At 35.4% G+C, this 23,703-nt stretch overlaps 1 protein-coding gene across 1 annotated transcript in view; it reads right to left on the reverse strand.

Moving 5' to 3' along the window:
- Positions 1 to 396: 396 nt before the first annotated feature.
- Positions 397 to 23,703, reverse strand: part of LOC145679826 (uncharacterized) — a 51,239-nt gene continuing 27,932 nt past the window's right edge. The window contains exons 2-3 of the mRNA XM_081750349.1: positions 11,051 to 11,208; positions 397 to 1,988 (exon numbers count right to left, since the gene is read on the reverse strand). Of these exons, the coding sequence (XP_081606475.1) occupies positions 1,860 to 1,988; positions 11,051 to 11,208 (287 nt within the window). The 3' untranslated portion in view covers positions 397 to 1,859. The remainder of the gene's footprint in view (positions 1,989 to 11,050; positions 11,209 to 23,703) is intronic.

A 23,703-nucleotide genomic window follows, 5' to 3' on the forward strand; every position in this document is an offset into this window, starting at 1 on the left:
CCAATTAAATTTGCCGATATTTGAAAATTTTAGAATTAGAAAGGATAAAAAGTATAAACAATTGAAAATGTATCTAAAGGGGTGAAAGACACAATTAAAAGTTTTTTTTTTCAGAAACAGGAAATGTACATAATATCAGCAATTGAAGTATGTTCGAAAAAATATTCAAAATGTATATTTGAAAACTAATTAAAAGATAGATTTGAGATCTTTAAATTACAAATTAAGTTGTAGTCTTTCTTGTGATTAAGAAATTGGAAAATAAACAAAATTCTAATTTCATCGTCTGATCGGGAACTTAATTTGGATAAATGAAATTAATATTTGGAAATTCAAGAGTCATATTGGGCATTGGAAATCTAAAATGTAGGTTTATTTTTAAAAATATATTCCTTATTCAAACAAGTTTCCTCTTGTAAAGTACAACTTTAACATTTAGAAAAGACGAACCTTATTAAATATTTTTGCAATCATTTCAAGTACGTAATAAAAATACAATAAAGAAAGAACAAATTTCTATGTAGCGAAGATATTGATGCTATAAAATACAAACTAAGCAGGTAAATCCAGTGAATAGATAAGTAAAACATTTATTTGAAATATTTTACATATGTTGAACAGCACTAAAAAAATATAGAACTATTCGACAGTATATAATGTTGTGTCAGTAACATCAAAGACAGAGCTCCTATTTGTAAACTGAATCACTATGTCTTTTCAGAGTCCCTTCAATGTCTTCTAACAGTCACACATCACTTCACAGGCATTTTAATACCACACAATATCATGTCTAAAATAACGACTAACAAACGTTAAAATATTTAATTTGTCTTTTATATACAGTATATGAACTTAGGTTGCACTTTCCCGTACCAGACTGAAGTTCATATTTGACTCAGTAAAACACTAGAACATTTTTAAGCATGACTTATTCAGTTGATTATTTTCCAGTCTGTAAGTTCACTAATTCAAACTATTTGAATATTCAAATAAAAACAGAATGAACTATACACATCACATCGTCTAACTTAGAGTGTCTGATTGTCTTATTAATCATATTATTTGTATTTTCTTTCGAAGATATTTGTATTTTAGTGTTGTCCATGATGTATGAATTGAAAAATAAACGAAGTTATTTTATCTAATAACAGAAAAGAAGTTTAGAATTGACAGGTATTGGCAAACGAAAGTTTACAGTACCAAGACATTAAATAAACGTTATTTTTATTTAATTATTTATTTTCTTTTTACAGTATTTACTCTTTTTTCATTCCTTGAAAGCAGCTTAGTCTTCTCGACAAATCTATTCTTTAACTAAGATGATAACACGGACTACTAGACCTTGCATATGATTTTATTGAAAATAGTACATTTAATTTCTTACCAAAAATTGAAGAAAATCTTAAAGAATTTAATGTTTTATTCTTTACCACTTTAAATTGCACACTAAAATTCGAGTGCATTTATTTTTAATTCAATTTATTTATTCTTGAGTTCTACGTCGCATAATTGTGCCATTTAGGCTAAAGCGGGGGAGGGAGGGATAAGCAATAAATGAAGATAAGTGAATGGACCATACACAGCAGCCATGCCATAAGCGGGATTCCAACTCGCGATAATTAGGATTTTTGATCGCTAGCCTCCAATGCTTTACACCACTGAAAAGGTTTCACATAATATGTTAAATTATGTCAAATTTCTTATGTGAAATACAGAAGTAGAAATGTCAGTACAATTTTCACAACAGCAAAAATTTATAGGCTAATATTCATTGAGCTATTTCCTCTTGAAACTGCCTTCTGACTTGAGACAGGCATTAATTGTCCATCGTTTATTTGCGTGAGGTGACATAATTGTTGTTATAACGTAGAATCTTCCTGAAACTTCTCTTCTTCTTTCTTTGAGTCTTGCTTCTTCTCTTTTGCTGCAGTATTTCCTCCTTTCGTTCTTTTCCATTTCATGCGTCTATTTTGAAACCACACTTTAACCTGAAACAAACATATGGATGTATTTGAGAACTTTTTCTATTAATATATGAGTTTCAAACCTAGTTCATTTAACTCTTTGAGACATAGAAGTTACAACTTAAAATCACCTATTACTGAAGAACCGAATTATAATTACAGGCAAGGTTTTAGGATTGTGTACTAGAAGAAATGATAGTGTTCTGTGACACATTACGAAACAAGACAGAAACAGATACACATTCTCACTCGAGATATTACTTTCACAACTCTTTTTCGAGACGAGACAGCTACAACTTTTGTCCCGTACACAACTTCTAAGTAGCCTGCAGAGATATGATGAGCCCCTTTTGAAATTCTAAAGTTTAACTGTATAAAAGACACTTTTAGGCGATTTTTAAAATTCCTTTAATAATGATTCCTGTTTCTGAACATTCATTTTCCCAAGTTTATTTTGGGCGGAGGGAAAACAGGGTAGGCATGATTACATAATACAGTTGTACAAGAGTTTTGATTACAGTAAATAACACTTGTCAACAATGAAAATGCTTCGAAGATAACAGTAACCAATTTCTACTAATAGGGTGCTGATAATGAATATGAAGTTAGTTTCTGAAGGTTGATTCGTGTTTCAAAGAAATACGTTATCACCAGATGTGCTCTGGTGCACAAATTAAGGGTTCGTAGCAACAGGAGCTGTCTTGCTTATTTCAATAAACTACCATTTTTTGATGGTTAGCTTTGTTGATCCCTATCGCTCGCACTTCATCGCTGATAAACAAATACGGTTTTGTTTGTATTGAAAAGTTTGCCAAAGACCGTGTTGTGTAAAGTTCTTTTGTAATTGCAATTTGCCATCCCGGACATGTTCGAGCTGAGAGTACAGAGTACTGGGTGAGAGTATGTGATATATATATATATATATATATATATATATATATATATATATATATATATATATATATATATATATATATATATATATATATATATTTATATTTATCATTCTATGACTGTACTGAGCAGAAACATGTCGCGTAAGTGTGTTAACAGTGCGCACAATTTTTGTTACTTTTGCGGCGAAGTAACATTTGCCACTCAAAAACTAAAATTTCACATTTATCACAAAGAAAGCCTATTACTCCTACTGTAAAGTAGGAGATATGGACAAGAAGTGGGCACCACATATTTGTAATAATTATTCTACAAACTTGCGGAACTGGCTACATGGAATAAGACCATGCATTTCGTTTCCATTTCCAATGATAGAGAGAGAGCCAACCGATCATACTTTGAACTTTTTTATTTGCATGGTTCCTCCAATTAAAGTTTTATACAAAAAGAAAAAATGTACTATTACTTATCCCAACAGCCCTTCAGCTATTCGTCCTGTACCACATTCTAAAGAACTAAAGGTTCCACATTCTCCTGTACCTTACTACAGTGTTTCATCCGACGAAGGGCAAGAGGCAGATAAAGTCAACCCAGGTATATCAAATCTTGTTGCAGATTCTTCGTCATCCAACCTGACTTTACAACCCACATATCATATTTCTTCGCCATATGATCACACAACATGAATTAAATGATCTTGTAAGGGACCTGAGGTTGTCAAAAAGTGGTGTAGAACTACTGGCATCCAGACTCATGCAGTTGGGAACTAGTTTTGAAGATGTTAAAGTATCGGACACGTCAGAAGCCCCTGGAAGAGTATTTTTCAGTGGAAAGTGACATAGTATGTTGTAAAAATGTAACTGGTCTTATGAGTAAACCTAACATAGAACATAATCCCAATGAATGGCGGCTGTTCATAGACACATCGAAACTAAGTTTGAAACCTGTGTTAGTGAACAATGGATATGTGTTGCCATCAATCCCAATCGGTTATGCAGTGATCTGGATGGAAACATATGCTAACATGGAAGTTCTAGTCATACTTCTTGGCCTGCAGCTCGTCTGCATTAAATATTGCTGTTTTTATGCGAATGGGACAGCCGAGATAAGGCTTTCCCTCCGTAAATTTTTGGAGCCGGGAAATCTAGAACGTATCATGTTTAGAGAGTCTAACGTTATAACAAATGGATTTTCCGTTCTTTATATCTACGAAAGTCACTTTATATATTTTTAATTTGATATTTCATTTTTCCTTATCTGAAGTTTGGTATTGTCAAGCAGGATTGAGAAACATTTTCCCCTCATATCTATTGTAGGTATTACAATGAAATTTGGTATACGCATTACGAATGAACCATAGTTGTTTTCAAGATATTATTTTTGGATACCTGTACCCGGGAACACACCAGAGGTGTTACATTTTAAAAAAAAAAGGATTCTGGACGGAAAATTCCCAATTTTACTCCAAATTTCCCTTTTTTCTCGTACGTTGGACACATATACTCATCATACCATTTGAAATCTCGTTTTATTCTGAAGAGAATGGCGTATAAGTCATGATATTCAGATGAACAGTACTGTTGGGATTTTAAAAAATGTTATATCCTACTTTTCCCTATACGAAATTTGATATTGTCAACCAGGACTAAGAAATATCTTTTTCCTCATAACTATTGTAGATATTAAAATGAAACTTGGCACACGCATTATGTATGAACCACAGTAGTTTTAAAAGTATATTATATTTGGATACCTGTAGCCGGGGCCGCGCCAGGAGTTGCTACATTTGAAAAAAGGAATTTTTTTGGAAGGAAAATTCCCAATTTTGCCCTAAATTTCCCTTCTCTTGTACATCATGTACTGGAAGCTTTTATGTCAATTTGCTTTTTCCAATCTACAAAATTTAAATAAACTATGGTAAGAAAAGTAACACATGCTAATTCTAAGAGTTCGATAGATAAGAAAAAGAGCCACTATCTTTTCCTACAAACAAATATTCAGAATACATGTTTATTCTGAATACTAGTGTACTGTATATGTGTGAATATCAACGTTTCAACGCAACTAGAATATTTATAATAGACCTGTTAAATCCGAAAGCAACTTTCCCCAAATCTATTGAGTTGGCAAAACTACTAATGTGGAGACATGAAAATATACTTTTTCAGGAATTTTTAAATTCGTAATAGGAATTAAAAGAGCAAATTTTTTTTTAATGATTTGGTCAACGGAAAGCTATACATGTCTGTGTGTCAAAGATATTTCCAAATCTTACATTCAGAATTAATATAAAACCACCCAGTTTGATCACAGAAGTGTTATCTTAGATATGAAATGCTACAAAACTGCAGTTCTAAACCACACTGATTCACCGAAGCTAGATAATGCTTGTAGTTAATCAAATATTTCTCAACATTATTTACTCAGAAATTTTCGATAATTTAAGTATGTTTTCCTAAATGACTTTCCATTAATAGATGGCATATACATTAATTTTAAAATTTAAATAAAATTTCCCTTTTCTGTTGGTAGTAACACACATATAAGAAAACGATTTATTATATTGTCTAATTAAAGGTCATAAAATTAATAAAATAACAGAAAATAATTACATGGGAAAACCTTACTGAACATGACTTGACGTACAAGGTCTGTATGATAAGTAATGAGACTCGCCGCGCCGCGGCGCGCGTGTCGCTGGAGCGGGTTTGTCGGTGATGGAGGATGTAGGGGGGGGTCCGAGCAAAGCAACGCACCGCGCGTCAGTTGGCTCCGAGCCTTAGTGGAGCGCGGACAAGCCTTGGACAAAGCCCTTGTGAACATTCTTGTCACGGCGGAAAATCAACAAACATGGAGGGTTCCATCGAACAGCGTTATGCGATCAAATTTTGCGTTCGCCTGGGGAAAACGGCTACTCAGACGCTTTCTCTCATCACGGAGGCCTACAAAGAGGAAGCCCTATCCAAAGCCCAGGTGTTTCGTTGGCACAGTGCGTTCCGGAACGGCCGGGAAAGCGTTGAGGATCTGGAGAGGGCTGGACGCCCGACAACAGTGACTACGGACGAAACTGTGGCAAAAGTGAGGGATCTCCTGAACTCAGACCGTCGATTATCGTTGAGATTGATTGCTGATGAACTCGATATGAACCACACAACAGTGCACAAGATTGTGACGGAACAATTGGGAATGAGAAAAATCTGTGCGAAACTGGTGCCGCGAGTGTTGACTGACGAACAAAAGCAACGACGTGTTGATTGTTGTCAGGAACTGTTGAACCTCATGAACAGTGACCCTAACTTTGAAGATGACGTCATAACAGGTGACGAGTCGTGGGTGTTCCAGTACGACCCTGAAACGAAACGTCAAAGCGCGGAGTGGCACACTCCTGCGTCCCCGCGCCCCAAGAAGGCCAGAATGTCGAAGTCAAAGGTGAAAACAATGTTGATTGTTTTTTTTGACAATGTGGGGGTGGTCCACAAGGAGTTTGTACCCCAAGGACAAGCCGTCAACGCCGCCTTCTACAAACAAGTCCTTGAGAGACTGCACAGGAGCGTCAAGCGGAAAAGACCGGCGATCGCTAGCCGGTGGAAGTTGCATCACGACAATGCCCCTGCCCACACCGCCTTCTTAGTGACCTCCTTTTTGACCCGGATTGGGGTGGAAGTCCTTCCACAACCACCCTACAGCCCAGATGTGAGCCCGGCCGACTTCTTCCTCTTCCCGAAGCTGAAGCCACGCTTGAAAGGAACCCGTTTTGCAGACGTCACAGCCATCCAAGCAGCCGTGACCACATTTCTAAAGGACATGCCGGCTGCTGACTTCCAGGGGGCGTTTGCAGCGTGGAAACATCGATTGCAGAAGTGCATCGACGCAAGAGGAGAGTACTTCGAAAGCTTTTAAGTCCCTGTACAGATCAGATCAATAAAACAATGTTTCCAGACCTGGTCTCATTACTTATCATACAAACCCTGTACAACACATATAGAAGTATTTGAAAGGAAATAAAATCTAAACTTTTGCTTTTACAAAGTACTCTGTGTATATTAAAATAGGTAGGTTTTACTGCAAAACAAATGTTATTTGAGCAGTAAACCATTATACATTGTATATTATGGTTGATCGAAAAGTTATTCATCAACTTGGATATTTTAATACTCTTTATTAAATTAGGTTTTAATCCTTATTGCAGAAAAAATGCATCCACTTGAGGTGGATTCATAACGAATAGAATGAAATCAAACATAACTTAACAGTTCTATATGATTACAAGTGCCGTGTCTATCTTAGGTACTTTTACAGATAACCACCAATTGCCGCAGCTGACGCACTTGAACAGGAGGGCGCAAATAATACTACACCAAAATTCTGACGCCATCTATTAGCGAATTTGAGATATTCAGAATTTCAATTTCGAACTCTATTTTCTTAAATCTCGAAAGATTATTTTAAAGACAAATTTAATGAATTAAATTGCTTATTTTAATGAAAGGCACTTAATTAATATCTTGCTTTATTTTATTTGAAACTAAAATACCGAGTTGTTATCTTCTAAAAAATAAAAAATAATAGTACCGGTACAATAATTTAATCCAAGCTGATAAACTTAATTACCTTAAAAATAACGATAAATGAACAGAAACTTAAAAATAATTTAACATTTTATATTTTGTTGTAATATATGCATGATATGAGTAATATGTACACTCATGTACAAAATGATTGTCGCATATCTATAACTGTCTCCTTTGTAAGAATATAATTTGATAATTATTTTGCAGGGTACTTTTAATACTGATACTGTGTGTATAATCGAGAAATGTATATTTGTAGTAAATTTCAGAAGAAAAGAATTACAAATACGAAAATTAGAATAAGTAAAACAAAATATTGCTAAATAGACAAGAAAGTTTTATTTTCGTTTTATTGTTCTTATTTACTGCTTTTTTGACATGAAATTTGCCACATATATGTCTTTGCCGATTATACACATACTAACATTGTAATACCGGGCGAACTCGTTATCAAATTATATTCTTACAACAACATATTTATAGACATGCGACAATAATTTTAGACATGAGTGTACATTTATTATATGGATGTTGTTAAGTAAATTTTGATAGCAATTTACTGCTTACTTTTAATACTTGTCCTACAATTCATAATAATTCATCGGACTACAATATTCTCAATGTGGTCATACTTAACACAGTATAAACAAAATCATATAAATTTTCAAGCTTGAAACAAATAAATTTATTTGAAGTTCGAAGTTGGTGCTACTACTTAACATAATAATAATAATAATAATAATAATAATAATAATAATAATAATAATAATAATAATAATATTATTATTATTATTATTATTATTATAAATATATCTGGTTGTTGGCTGTTGAAGTTAGCGAAAGTTTCTCCTCCCCAAAAAATGCGACAACTCTACGCTCATAAGATATGACCTGATCAGCGTAAGAGAAGAGACTAAAAAAATTTAGTGGATACGAGTGGATAATTGGAGCATGCCTTCGCCTTCTTTCGGGTACTTAAAAATGTGTTCTTGGTCTGGTTTCAAATCACGTTATAACATACTGTTATTTTTTCAATACTATTACAAGAACTCATCGTCAAGTATGTTGGCATTAAATTACAACGAAGTATAAGATAAGGTAGACTAATGTCCAAAATTATTGTCGCATATCTACAACTGTCTTCTTGTAAGGAAATAATTTGATAATGATTTTGCAGGGTACTTTTAATACTGATACAATGTGTATAATCGGGAAATATATATTTGTGGTAAATTTCATAGGAAAAGAATTATAATTATGAATATTATAATAAGTAAAATAAAATGTTGCTTAATGACAACAAAATTTTATTTACGTTTTATTGTTCTTATTTACTGCTCTTTTGGCATGAAATTTGCCACGTACATTTCTTTGCCGATTATGCACATAGTAACATTATCAGAAATACCGGGAGAATTCGTTATCAAATTATATTCCTATAACAACATATATATGGACTGTGGACAATAATTTTGGATATGAGTGTACGTGAACAGTAAGACTCGAAATTTCTATGGTATGTCATATTTTTATTTTGGCGTCTTTTGACACATCTAATTCGACATACACTAATTTCAAATTCTTGTGAATATGAAAATAAGGTTTGCATTGGTTATATAAATTACACATCTGAAATCTCTTTTAGCTTTACATAATATTTGAACCGGAAGTGATAAAAAATCATATTTTAGTCGAGTTTCACTTATTGGCCAGAAACATGTTTGCCTGTGTTGGCAACGAGGTTATTAAGAATAGGAATTGTGTACTTCAGCTGTCAAAATCAGTGCAAAATTACATGCACCTCAATCCTGTGTACAATTTCTGATATTATTTGCTAACAAGATGTTGAATTGAACAACAGTAAACAACAGTAGAACTTGACGCAAGTGATTTTTATAACTTGCCCTTGTAACACTTTGTGATATAGAAAAATAGTTTCATCTGTTTTTTCTTCGCGATTTTTTACATTATCCTTTTGTGCTTGAAAGGATTAACAGAAAATTTGAAATAAGCTTGATGTAAGATATTGAAAATTAGTAATATAGACAAAGAAAGACATAATTCTAAAGTATACTTTATTTTCTTATACAACAACCTAAACTAAGGGCAGCATATGAGGCAAATACCCCGGCGATATATTATGGGAAAACGTAATGAAAAGAAAACACAATGTAATTCACTAAAGGTCACAATTCACAAAGCTACTCTTGTCTATGTGAAAGATAACATATTGATGTGTATTTACCCTTACATTTTTGAGAGTATTATGAGTTTAGAGCTGGATACAGAAGTTCTACAAGAATAAACGAAAAGTTTATATTTTTAAATGAAAATAAGATCTAGAAGGTGAAAATTAGATATCAAGATCAACTTATTAATGTCAAGTGAAAGAATATCTTTTGTCTTGAGTTTACAATATTCTATTCTTTTTAAGATGAAACACTTCAACTTCTTGCCACTTTATAAATTGTGTCCTTAAAAATACTTTAATAAAATGCAATGTGTCGCACTTTATACTGGCCCACAAAGAAATTCAATACATTTTAAAATAGAAAAACAGGGTTTAGAAAAGTATTTTTGCTTGGTGAAGTTCATTGTTTCTTTTCAGCATCGAGGCTATATGAGACTTGGATCTACAGTTAAGGAGGAATCAGAATCGCCGTAATACGTTCAATTCTTTCGCAGCGGAATGCGACTCGGACTCGAATGGGTTAAAAGTTACTTTATGGTAATAGTAGCTCAAAAGTTTCTCATATGATATATATTCTTTTTGCTGAAACTAGAATACATGTTCGAAACGATTGCGTTTTCCTCTTGCAATTCCCCCTTTCTCAAAGAAGTGTATAAGAAAATGAAATGAAATCTTTCAGTTTTACGTCTCACGATTAGGCATTCGAGGCTAAAGGAGAAGTTGAAATGAATGAATGAATAAATGAATGATGGAATGAATAAAGTGGGAGAACCCCGAAAAAACTCATGCACACGGTATTTGTTCACTATAAAATCCACTTGGTGCGAGCTAGGATCAAACCAGGGACCTCATGCACCAGGGGGTGAACGTTCTACCACTGAGCCACCGTGGTCCCCATGAACTGAGTAATATATCTGAGTTTTGTGTTTAGTACAATCTCCTGCTTTAGAAATTACTCCCAAAACCAAAGGATGCCAGGTTTGATGATTGTGATGCCGAGAAACTCTGCCATGCTTGCATTCATAAATGTGAATTCGATCTCTTTATGCTGTATTTCGTCGATATCTTGTTTCATTTCAGTGTAATCGATGCAATGTAGCCACTCACTCGATATATCAAAGTGTTTGACTTGCTATTATAGTAAAAAAGGACCGTAGATAGGTCGTAACCTCAAGAGAGAGATTTCTTCACGCTAAACCACGCCCTGAAATCATCACTACGGTCAATTATGATACTTTTTCCAGATGAGGAAAGGAAACGTTCATCTTCAGTTTAAAATCCTTTAACTTTAGTGAATTTTACTTTGCATCAGTGAGTTTCTGTACCAGAAGCTAGAGAATTGTATATGTTTAAAATATTTTCCATTAATCTAATCTGTAGTCAGGAATCAAATGACACATAAGCTATATTAAATAAGTAATTTCACTCACCTGCCGTTCTGTCAAATCCAGCGACACAGCAATCTCATAACGACGAAGTCTCGTAAGGTAATTCGAATGGGCGAATTCATTTTCCAGTTCTCGTATCTGATGTTTTGTAAACGCCGTTCTTTCTTTCCTTGGTTTATTGTTCAGGTCCAATTTTAAGTCTGAAAACGAAAGAAAACATAAAGTTAATAAAAACAATTACCAAAGTAATTTTCCATATACAGCAAGTTCAACATAAAAACATATTTTTATTTCAAATCTACTTTGATACGAAGCATTCAAAGCAGAAATATGGACCACTTCCAACCAAGACCAACATTGAAAAAATATTATCTTACCATTGTGATATAACATGAATATGAAGTCTAAAAATCTAATTTTAGATATACTGTTAATTCACACTTCAGAACATAGATTTTTTTTTTTTTTTTTTTTTTTTTGCAAATCCAATACTGAAACCTCGTGAAAGTATTTCATTGGTATAATGGGTAAAACAAGAATATGAAGCTTCATATGGTAATTCTTCCTTAACTGAGTAAGTTTAGAGTTTACATAAAATTTAGCACTAATCACTCCACCATGGAGCTCATCGTTGCGTACTAGTCGCCGAGATCAATTGATTCTTACACTCTCATCTGACTCATTCCTTGTCGTCTGCTGATTTATATGTTAGGTGTAAATTATCAGTCGAGGCATTTCTGCACGCAGCAAAAATCTAGACACGACCTAATGAGGTTATAGTACTCAGGGAGAGCTCCTTTTGCTGCTGATAGAATCTATAAGTAAATGTTTGTTATGTACTGAACTGTGTTTTAAAAATACAGAAAAAGGAAGTCCAAAAATAGAAATATTGTACACATTTTAAGATAAATTTTATAATATCTTATTTTATTGCGTGCAGTATAAAATGTACACTGAACACATATACAAAGCGTGTTCAAATGAATCTTGCCCGGCCAATGCTGCGCACTCTATTGAGCATAGAGAAAACTGTGTTCGACGAATGGCACAACAGTTAGTAATAAATGTTCCTACAAACAAGGGCATCTGTTAATGCGTTGTGTTTGTGGTTGCACGGAAAGCGTATGGCGGCTATTGCAAATCCGTCCCGCGTTGATCTAAGCTCTGTGATTCAATTGTTGTCAACAGAGAGATGTCAGAACAGTGAAATTGGGTGTAATTTAAGGGGGAAAGTGTATATCGATAACAACTGTAAAAGTTCGGCACGAATGTTCCCGGAAGTCCTATGTTTGGTCTGCACGTGAAGAGTCTGTCGTGCGTTCCTGACCTTTCCAACATTCGTGCCCAATTCTTCACAGTTGTTTTCAATATACACTTTTCCTCCTAAATTATACTCATTCTGTAAATTTCACTGGGCTGACCTCTCTATTGACAACAATTAAACCACAGTGTGTCGATCTTTCCGTGCAAGGACAGTCAATCACAACGTATTGTCAGCTGGTCTGGCATTTCTTGCTAACTATTGTGCCACTCGTCGAACGCATTTCTTCGATATGCAGTAGAGTGCACAGTATGACCCAGGCAGGCCTCATGTGGACACGCTTTGTACAATTTTAAAATAAACAAAATATTAGCATGAAACATAGGCCTAATTCTTAGAAAAGAAAGATTTAAACTTATTTCAATGTTCTTTAATAACTTATTAGACAAGTGTGATGTAAGTCTAAGAAAAGAAAAATCAAAACTAGCGCTGTTTTACTTTTTGACGAGTCATTGGTAGATGACTGGTTCTTCTTTGCAAGAGAAAAGTCGCGTTTTTATGAAGGCTCTACAAGTAGAGGAGATGGTTAATAAAAAGTCCTTATTTTATTACTGAGATTTTTCTATCTGCTCATTTTCTTTCTTTTGGAGCTATGACGGACAGTGTAGATAATGCTTAGAGATGAGTTACCAAAAATTCGTAACGATGTCGAAGTTATCATGACCCAAAAAGTAGCTCTCGGGTGATAAATAATATTACAGTTTACAATCGTCTCTTTTCCCAGAAGTGTCATCCTTGCTGATATTCGTGTTCAGTATGCCACGAAACCATTTTCGTTATCTGTGAAAGTGGTCAAATCTGTCTCGTCTTCAGTTCTTTATACTGATTTTTTTATTTTAAAATCTAATAGTAACTGGCGCAAGAAATAAGCCAATAAGTAGTCAATATCAAAAGTGATCTCAATTTACAAATTATACGATGGAAGATTTTGTGTGCGCTATGATCTTAAGGTGCACTATATCTTGGAGACTGAGGGAAAATTTCTGTTAATAATAGTAAAATTTAACCGAATCAAATCAGTTTTAATAAATAAAAGCGTTGCAGCTTCAGTAATGTATCACTGCCTTCATATTTATTATTTATTAAAAGTGATTTGCTTTCATCAGATTTTATTCTTACGAAAGTTCCAAAGCTAGAATGAACTGCAATCAGGTAACAATTATCATTTGACTTAGACAAAGTTCCTTAGTATTGTGGTCAATATTCTGTTACATAGTGCTAACATACGTGAAAAAGTCTTTTGGCCGGATTTCACACCCCGGCACAATACATTGTCTAGTAATGATTTCAGTTGATAGCCCTGAAAAAAATCCTTTTCCCAAAGTAACAAAAATTTACCCTCTCCAAATCATATTTGCGTTCATGCTTAATTTGGGCTATTAGTATTTATGCAGTATTACTTTGCTCTCTCCTGCATTGAAAGCTCTCTACCCCAGGCATATCAATATCAAGAACACTAAGACAGGGGGTCCGAGATGATTTTTGAGAAGAGGCTGACTTGAGTTCACCTTATATTCATACCAGCAGATAGTTGAAAGTTTCAGGAGAATGAAGATGTTTGCAGAAATCTGAGCCCTCCTGGTCATTCCCTAGCTATGAATGTGCCATCCGGAGAAATCTTAAATCTCCATTGCCTCTTACTCTCCTCTTGCATCTCAGAGTCCAAACTCTTAACTTCTCAGCTGTAGTTCTTGCGTGATGATGCATCGTAACAGAAGATATTCTTTTTTGTGTAGTAGATTATTACATTCAATTCTTGAGGAACCATGATGATATGATGGGATACATTTGGTAACTCGGTTCTCACCTTTGTTTTGTAGAATATTTTAACAGTAACTAAGTTGTTACTACGTCAATTCATGTCAGTACCTCTACAAAAAATCATAAACAATTCTAGTTGATTTCTATTGCACTATGCTAAAGCAAACAAAGACAAAAACGTTTGCTCTCGTTGTTTAGGAACTCCCCAACTGTGTTTTGGTGCGCGCGATGAATCACTGTTGTCACGGAAGCCTCTACTCAATGATGGTCGCGCTGTCTGTCGGCTACAAAAAAGAAACTTTTCCAAAAAAAGAAAAACAAATGAAGAGCACATGTCGCTCCAGATTTATAGGCAGTTGAGTTCTATCCGGGTCAGGCATTCCCCTTTTTGCCTCGCTTCGATGGATGAATCACCACAATTCAAGTGCGACATTTAAATAACCCTAACACACATACACACACACTATAAAAATACAGAAAGAAGTCCGTATCTTTTTTTTCTCAATATTAGAAGAGTTGTAAGCAACAGTATATAGTGACAGCCATCTCATCTTACCGGCTCACTTACTGTCAGTAGTCATGCAAAGGAGCTTCATTATATACAGCCAGAGCTGTTGACAAACTGGAGCAGTCACAATTCACAAATGAAACAACACAATCATAAAGAGAAACAAGAAGTACGTACGAAGTAATCCCAGATTTCATGGTTTAGAGGCTAACATTTAGTACAGTCTGTACAAAAAATGTACTGTACTTGCTTCACGATTCCTTTTAACTTAGGTCAATCACATACCAATGTATAATCAACGAAGTGAATTTTATTGACTTGTCAAATTATTTCTATTATGCAAAGGTGAATGAAACTACATTTATAGTTTCCAGGTCCTCTCCCTCCAAAAACCACCATCCTTTTAACCAATTTTTTGATTGATTTAACGTCCGTCCCTTTCCAGCAACTAACCTATATAAGAAAACATCTACTGTTAAAGTCTACTGAAAATCTTGCTTCATTCTTCTTTCCACCTTTCCATACGCTACTAACAGTTGTCATGAGCTTCTTGCCCAAATCTCTTTTAAGCAGTCCAAATCCATAAAAATGCATAAACTTGAGTCTGAAGGCGTCAAGAGATCTAATTGAAAGGTGTGGGCTGCATTCCAATAGCCTCCTTCATATCCTGGGAAAATGCGAGGAATGATCTTGTGGTATGTGATGAAGTTTTATCTTGATGGGTGAAGACCATGTTGATCGCTGATACATTTCTGGTACGTTCTTCTCGTACGTTGGCTTTAGGATCCCCTCTTGGTACTACTTAAGTTGATTCTGCAGTTCTTCTTCATCCTGCAAATCTATTTTTTGTAACAATAGCTGGCAATCACCATGAATCTTTTCGGTAAAGCATTTTTTGCATGATCAGTCCCATTTTGTGAAGCGTTTTGCGCTTTTCAATCTGTGCATGATGACTCTTGGCTTGCCGCGTCGAAAAGATCCATCCACGCCCACTCAATTCAGGGAGGTACACGCCGTACAGCTTCCAAGCGTCACACTAGCGTTCCCGTCAATGGGTATGGGCAATATGATGACCGCTAGCCTTAAATACCTTTCTAATCTAGCCGGTGGCTCAAGGTGCGTTGGCAGTTTCCAAAGACACATTTAGACTACTCATCATCTACCTTTGGATCGGGATTCTCTTGGGTAGTCATTCTGTGAAGTTCCGTCTGCATGCTGGTGGTGGTGGCTTGTATGCATTGCCGTGTTCTCTTCTTCTGTGTTGGAGACCCGAGGGACCTTGGAATTTATTATTTATTATTATTATTATTATTTATTATTTATTATTATTATTTATTATTTATTCTCATACTTGTTGACCACATTCTTGATTAAAGTGAAGTGAATATCACAACCCTTGTTGTTACGCTGTTTCCTGATTAATAAAACACTAAACTTTGCATCGTAAAAGGCTACAACATAACCCTCTCAAAAGGAACTCAGTTTTGGCAGCATTTTTGGCCTAGTGAGAAATACAAACTATACGACGTGCTCATTCCGAAAGCAGCTTAATTTGAGCAGAATTTTCGGTCCAGAGAGAAACACATTCTCTCAAATACTACACTGACACTCATGCTTGAGCAAGATCGGGCAAGTTCATTCTACGCATGGCAGGAGTTGCGTTTGGTCAAAGAACACTTGCAGAAGCTACATGAACTCGTTGCAAAAATTGAAGTTGCTTCGTCTTATTCCGTCTACACAAAGAACTTCACTATCATCCTTACAAGATTCATCTTGACTATGACTGGGATGCCAACTGGCCGGTATTGCACAGGGCTGGCCGGTAATATTGCTGTTATTTTAATTAAAGCCGGTGACCAGTACAAACTTCTTACCAGCTCCTTTATGACCGTTTTTTTTTTTTTTTTTTTTAAATTTGTATCTCAGTTCGAAGCAATTTCATTTAGTTCGAAGTATAGATTTAAAAAGTAACTTTCATTCTGTAAATTCAAAACTGTCACCTTTCACCATCTATCAACGGTTAATAGAAAAATATATCTTGTTCATCTGTTTAAATAATTTTATGGATATGCAGGGACCGTATCAAGCAAAATTGGAAATTCACTTTAAGGAATTTTATGCATTTATTGAGAGTGAAAAAATACTTCTTAAAGCAATTGTAGTTAAAGTAAGTTTAAAGAATAAATTTCATTTTCCAAATCCAAAATTGTCACGTATAAAGATTAATATACTTTTGTTCAACTGTTTCGATAATTTTAAAGAAGTGGCAGTTACTAGTAAATACAATAAAATGATCAATGCTGATTCCAGTTTCTCATTTATATAGCACAATGTATCTATTAATTTTATTAGTGAATATACTAAGGATATGCAGAATACAGGTGCTAATGCACTTTTGTTCATGATAGTACATTTCCTCCCCATGAATGGGTCCGAACCTAGATACCTCACACTTAGACCTATATCGTAGAGAATTTTGAGAGGGGTGCCGCTTTTTTATTTTCTACAGTTGGCAATCTTAACTATGACCTTACTGAGCGGGACAAGACGAAGCGACTTCAATTTTGCAACACGTTCTTGGAGCTTCTGTAATTTGAACATAATATTGTGAACAAGTTACTGATGTCAGATGTTGCCATTTCCAATTGTTTGGGTATGTAAACAAACAGAACTCTCATTTCTGGGCTGCAAACAACCCATGTGAATTGATGGAGCGTCCTATGCGTAGCACATAGCGCAAAAGTGACAGTATTATGCGCCATTTTCTCCAGGCATATTATCAGTTTGTACTTTTTGACTGTATATTGCACATTTACAAAATATTATTTTCGGGAAATAGATATGCATGAGCTAAATAAATATTTACATTTTCCCATGAAATGCTATTTTATTTTCAAAACTGTCAGATGTTCTTGGCTCACTCTGTATGATTAAACTTATGCGTATATTACAACTAATTGCATTATTGAACAGGGGGATAGCTATATAGTTTAGAGAGGTCTCAATCTGATCACAGAATTTAAGTTTGATGAACAAGGGATATTTAAATAGATTTAGAGATGCAATCAGTAAAACCAAACTAATAATGTTCTCTTTCATTTCAGAGATATGAGAAGAATATTTCCTTATATTAATCAGTGGGCTAAAAAAAATGATGTAAGTACCTTTAAATGGCTCCTTTTAGCGTAGTTACTAACGCTTTCGCTTTTGGTGGGAGCGGTCCCGGGTTCGATTCCCAGTGAGGACACTCGATCGAAAAAGGGTAAAATCTTTTTTCAGGCCAGCCACCCTGAGTGAGGTTTCCCTGTTTTTTCTCATTCAAATCGGGAAAATACCTTTATAGAACCTTATCACTAATGATTCCAGGCTGGCTTCTTGCTTCCCCATTCCTTTCTTCCTCTCCAAATTTCCGGGTAGTGTGACGTCATCTCTCACATGTGACATTAACATGTCCATAGATACGTATGGCAAGATATCCCCTCCCCCACTTTAGAAAATCGAAACAATGACTAGGTCATTCGTTTGTACTACGTTTGTACCGAAAATATTTTCGTTTGTACCATTTTCCTTATAGGGTTACTTGAGAGGTCAACTGGGGGGACTATCTTGGTGCCAAGATAGCCCCCCAGTATCACAGCACAAAAAATTGAAATAAAATAGATGTCATCCCTTCTTTCTCGAAAACAATCAGGGTACAAACAAAACTTTTTTTCGGTACAAACGGTACAAACGATTTGCTTTCGAATGGTGTATTTCAATTTTTTGTGCTGTGATACGGTAGGGGGGCTATCTTTGTGCCAAGATAGCCCCTCTAGTTGACCTCTCAAGTAACCCTATAAGGCAAATGGTACAAACGAAAATATTTTTACAAACGGTACAAACGTAGTACAAACGAATGACCTACTCATTGATTCGATTTTCTAAAGTGGGGTGGGGGTGGGGGATATCTTGCCATACGTCCATAGATCCCGAAAGCCAAAAAGCTAATTCCTAATCCAACAATTTTAAACAGCATCTTGTAAGTTTTTACCTGTAACAACTCAATACATATTCTGTACTAGCATATATTACCCGCTTCGCTGGGTTGAAATGAAAATTTAAATGCACAACTCCATATCTCATGTGTTTAATACCCGTGAAATATGCTTGCAGTAAATGTTAACATTATATCGCCTGTCATTTATGTTAACCCGCCGAGTGACACGGTCATGCGGGTTGCATACGTTATGGACACTTGAATGGTCAATTATCTCAAGACACTGGTAATTAAAAATTAAAGTGATATGATAAAAACCATCTAGGGTCCAAATCCTAATAACCCCCCAAAAATAAAAGAAATTGGTTCAGCCGTATTAGCGTGATGAGGGAACAAAGGATTTTGTACGTTCTCTTTTATATATAAGATTAGAATATCAGAATTAGGATTGGAATTACAGTATATTAAAGGCCATTACCAGCAACTGTGGCCTTTTAAGCCTGTCATGTATGAGGGATGGCGTCCAGGAAGTGAGAAGGAAGAAAACGGCATGGGATTTTTTGTTAGATACCATTGTGACATTCGCCTGGTGTGAATGAGGAAAACCCAGGAAAAAGCTCACAACAGGATGGCTGCCTTGAAAAACCTTTTTACACATTTTCGACAGAACGTACCTGCCGGGAATCGAACACGGGTCATGAGGGAGTTCGGTTTATTACAGTGGACATAGAGTGGAAATTGAAGTTTCAATTTCTACATTTTACCTCACCTTCCATTCCCACTCAAAATTTTATTAAGATAAACGAATATTTGAAAAAAAAAATAGAAAATATTATCGACTTTTTATTCGTCAAGTTAAATTCAATTTAGTAATATTTTAGCGTAGTATTCCAGGGAAACATTAATATTTTTCATCCTGAGCGTTATACGAATTTGTTAATTTGAACAGCACTGTGGGTAGTCTATAACGGAACGATAATATCTCCAAATACTCCTATAGGCAGGGCTAAAAGTGCAGGGGAACGTGGGAGGACGCCGTCCCCCCACTTCCAGAAGATAAATGTGGCGTCCCTCCACTTTCTAAAAATTACAATGGGCAAAGATAGATAAGGGGGACGGCGTGACTTTAGGCGTCCCCCTATCTTTTCAGATCCACTTTTACCCCTGCTTATAGGAATACATGAGAAACAGTTTTTTCGTTGGCTATATCTTGCAATAAACTGGATGGATCACTTTTATGAACGGACTCGATTATTAACTTTTGACCCTCTATATTCTAGAAAAAAATTAGACTGATCCATCAAGTAATTCTTTAGATTCTTTTGTCTTCCGGATGGACACACAGGGTAAAGATATAAAGGTGTTATTGGAAGTTTGAAATATCCTTCACTGGTACAATTTGTTTAAGAGAAAATTTAACTACTAAGATTCATTACTTCATGTCTCGTAGTCTTATGCAGTATCCACATGTTTCTCATGTGTACATTACACTTCCTTTTAAATAGTTTTTCCTTGGTCTCTATTACGCATAGTGCAATATCACATATAAACAAAAGATGTGTTCTGCACACATGCTTTTCCACGTTTCCTGTTGTCAGAATCACATATAAACATAAGATCTCTGAGGTGAATAAACCCAATACCTAAACTTAAACAAGATCTACAAAGTTTTTTATATGTTACATAAGAATTAATCCAGTTCTTCCGCACAAACAGATCAAGAAATTAAAAATATTAGCTAGAAACCATCTGATGTAAAAGTAAATCAGACAAATGAATCTTTATTAGATGCTCTGTTGCGCAATACTGCGCTATTCTCTCCCTTTTACATCCTGAAATACAAACTTTTACTTGAAATCTGTACAGTACGTATATAGACACTTTGGAAAAAGAGAGAAAATATAAACATCGTTAACTTCAGGCCCAAATTGTATTTCGTAAGATGTTCAGTTAAATTTAGAAGAAAGAAGTTACCTAATTTCACTTATTCTAAAAGCTTATAAATTAGGTCGTCGAAAGAATATTGAGAATTAAGCGCATGAGATGGCATTAGTGTCCCATATCTCAGGGTATATGAGTCGCAGCGAGTCAGGCATAACGTCATTTGACAGCTAGTAGATGTGCAAAAACTGTTGGAATTCTTATAATCAAACGTAAGGTATTGCACTGTGAAGATGAGTGAACTTTCCGCAAAACTGTGCTACATTTTACAATTTTATATCGATAAAGGTTCACTCGTGAAGACTTTTGTGCTGTTTATGGTCGAGATACGTTATCAGAAGCAACAGTCAGAAGTAGGTTCAACTGCTTTAGTTCTGAAAATTTCAATGTCCAAGATCCTTCTCGCAGTGAGAGACCATTCGCAGCAGAAGTGATTGATGTTCTAGCAGAAGTTGAACAAAACTAACACGTAATCAATCATGACATCCCCAAGGACCGAAATATCCATAACTAAAACAGTGTTAAACCAATTGGAGAAATCTGGCTTGAAAAAGAACACCGACGTTTGAGTACCACGTTATCTGACTAATTAAACATTTACTCGATCGAATTTCTATCTGCGAATCTCTATTGAAACGTAACGAATTTAACTATTTCTGGGGCCGTTGATCATGGGTGTTGAAAAGTGAATAACCTACTACAACAATGTGAGGAAAAGATCGTGGTCGAAGCTAGGAGAAGCTTCGCAGTGTGTGGCAAAGCCCACATTAATGCCTAGGAAGGTTATGCTGTAAGTTTGATGGGATTGAAAGGGCATTGTGCATCATGAACTGTTGTCATCGGGCGGAACGATAAACTCGGATCTGTACTGCCGACAATTAGCACGAGTGCGCCTAGCAATTAGAAAGAAACGGCTGGATGGAACCGATCAACGAAAAAGGTGCCGTATTCGACGATGACAACGCCAAACCGCATACTTCTTTAAGAGCCTGTCAATAATTGAGAGAAGTTGATAAGGACGTTTTAATGTAACCACTCCGTATCCTGTATCTGACAGTATTAGACTATCACTTATTTCGGTCTCTGCAGAACTCCCTGAATGGTGTTAAGTTAGTTTCAAAAGAGGGTTGTAGAAACCACGTGTCACAATTTTTTTGATCAGAAGCCACAGAAGATCTATAGCAACGGGATTCAAGCTTAGGTGTTCAACCTCAAACCATATATTCAAGCTTATAAAGTAAAATGGTAATAGATTGCGAGAAGTGGCTTCTGGCAATCGATTAAGCGTTCCAAGAATACATTTTGTCTCCATTAAGTCTCTAGGAAAACCTGATAGCGGGATAGCGAGAAGAGGTTTTATGCTATCAATTAAGCATCTCAAAAATATATTCAATCTCCATTCTAATCTCTCTCTGTTAAAATCGGAAATGGCAAAACTTACTGACACTTCCAGTTTCAATTTTAATTAAGAACATATCACGCCATACAAACCAAATTCTTTTAGGTGGTATACACATGATATTGCAACTTGTTATGGGTTGCAATAAGCTTTTGTCCAAAGCTTAACGATGTCTAGGGGAAAACCAAGAGGTAGCAGGTTGAATTCAAGGGGATATCCGGACCAGGGAGATTGCGTATAAGCTGCGGACTTGTTAAACATAGTGAGACAAGAATAGATATAGGCAATTTAGTTCTCCTTCCAGAGAGTACGTTGCAGAAAATACGGAAGTGGATGGTTTCAAAACAGAATAATTCAAAGGAAGACAGTATATACAAAGTTAAATAATAAATTATATAGAAAAAGAAGTAAAAGAGGAAACAATTGTACGAAAGAAAATGTGGGAATTAGTAATAGTAGGAAAACATGAGAGTTAAATAATAAATTATAAAGAAAAAGAAGTAAAAGAGGAAACAATCGTACGAAAGAAAATGTGGGAATTAGTAATAGTAGGAAAACATGAGAAAATATTCAAGGTGTTAATTCTATGAAAATTTAGGAGAAAATGTATAACAACGAAAGTATAACTTTCTTTTTCACTATAATGATTATAGGTGAGTGTAAAACATAGGCTTTCTAACTTCAGTATCTTCAATATTTCTTTGAAGTTATCAGAAAAATCATGCCAAAGTGTTGGGGAAAGTATGTCATATTTTACTCATCAATTACATTTTCCGAAGATGCTTCCAACAATGGCGTATATGCTGGGAGCAGTGTCTATAAGTGCATGGAGAGCAGAGATAGCGTGGGTCAATAAAAACTTACCCACGACCGACCATAACTCACCACAAACCATGATCCACTCTGACCCACTGTGACTCACTCCGACGACCCACCACTCACCGTGACCCACTCTGACTCACCACCAAAACTCATCGACATCAACTCTGACCCATGATCCATGCGTTCGTCTTCACTAACTAAATAGTTTCCAGTTGTAGTAAAACAAGGCTGTGAAATCATCATTAATCGGAGTTTGAATTTCTACAGTCAATTGCTCAAGCACCGCTCTGTTACAATACCGGTGGATTTGACCTTTACGATATAAAACGATAAAGTGTTTGTCATGGGCCTTATTACTATGAGTTTCAATTTAATTATCATATATAATTATTTCCTTGTTGATTTGTTTTCAATAGTCAGCTCATTCCTAAATGCACCGACTGTTTCGACAGCCAAGTAGTAAGCCCTATTGCTATTATTACAATTATAAATATAATAGTAATAGCAAGTTATTTTTTCACTTAGGGATACTCATCTCAGGTAAGTAAATAGAAACAAATGAAAAAGAAAGAAAAATGAAGACCTTGGAAGTAAAACGTAGACAAATTCAATAGTGCTCAGAAGAAGCTGTCTAGAATGTACTGAGCAGAGTGGATCGGTGGGTCAGAGTGGGTCACGGTGGGTGGTGGGTTGCTGTGGGTCACGTCCTATTGACCCACTACCCACTGATCCACTCCATCTTGGAGAGTATTATGAACAGTGATGATTACAAATTTTGTTCAGGATGGGGGTTTTCAGTACGCGGCGGTGAAATTAGTATTGAGAATTCACGTTGAGCTCAGTGTCATCATTGCCTCTCCTCGCTGCCCGAGTTCGAGACATGTGTACATTTTAATCAATAATATACTAGTTAAAAATATGAAAATCTACTTATGTCGGAGATTCTTGTCCTCTCCCCCTTCCCTCC

Source organism: Thermobia domestica, chromosome 2, assembly GCF_964235325.1.
Source record: "Thermobia domestica chromosome 2, izTheDome1.hap1.1, whole genome shotgun sequence".
NCBI lineage: Eukaryota > Metazoa > Arthropoda > Insecta > Zygentoma > Lepismatidae > Thermobia > Thermobia domestica.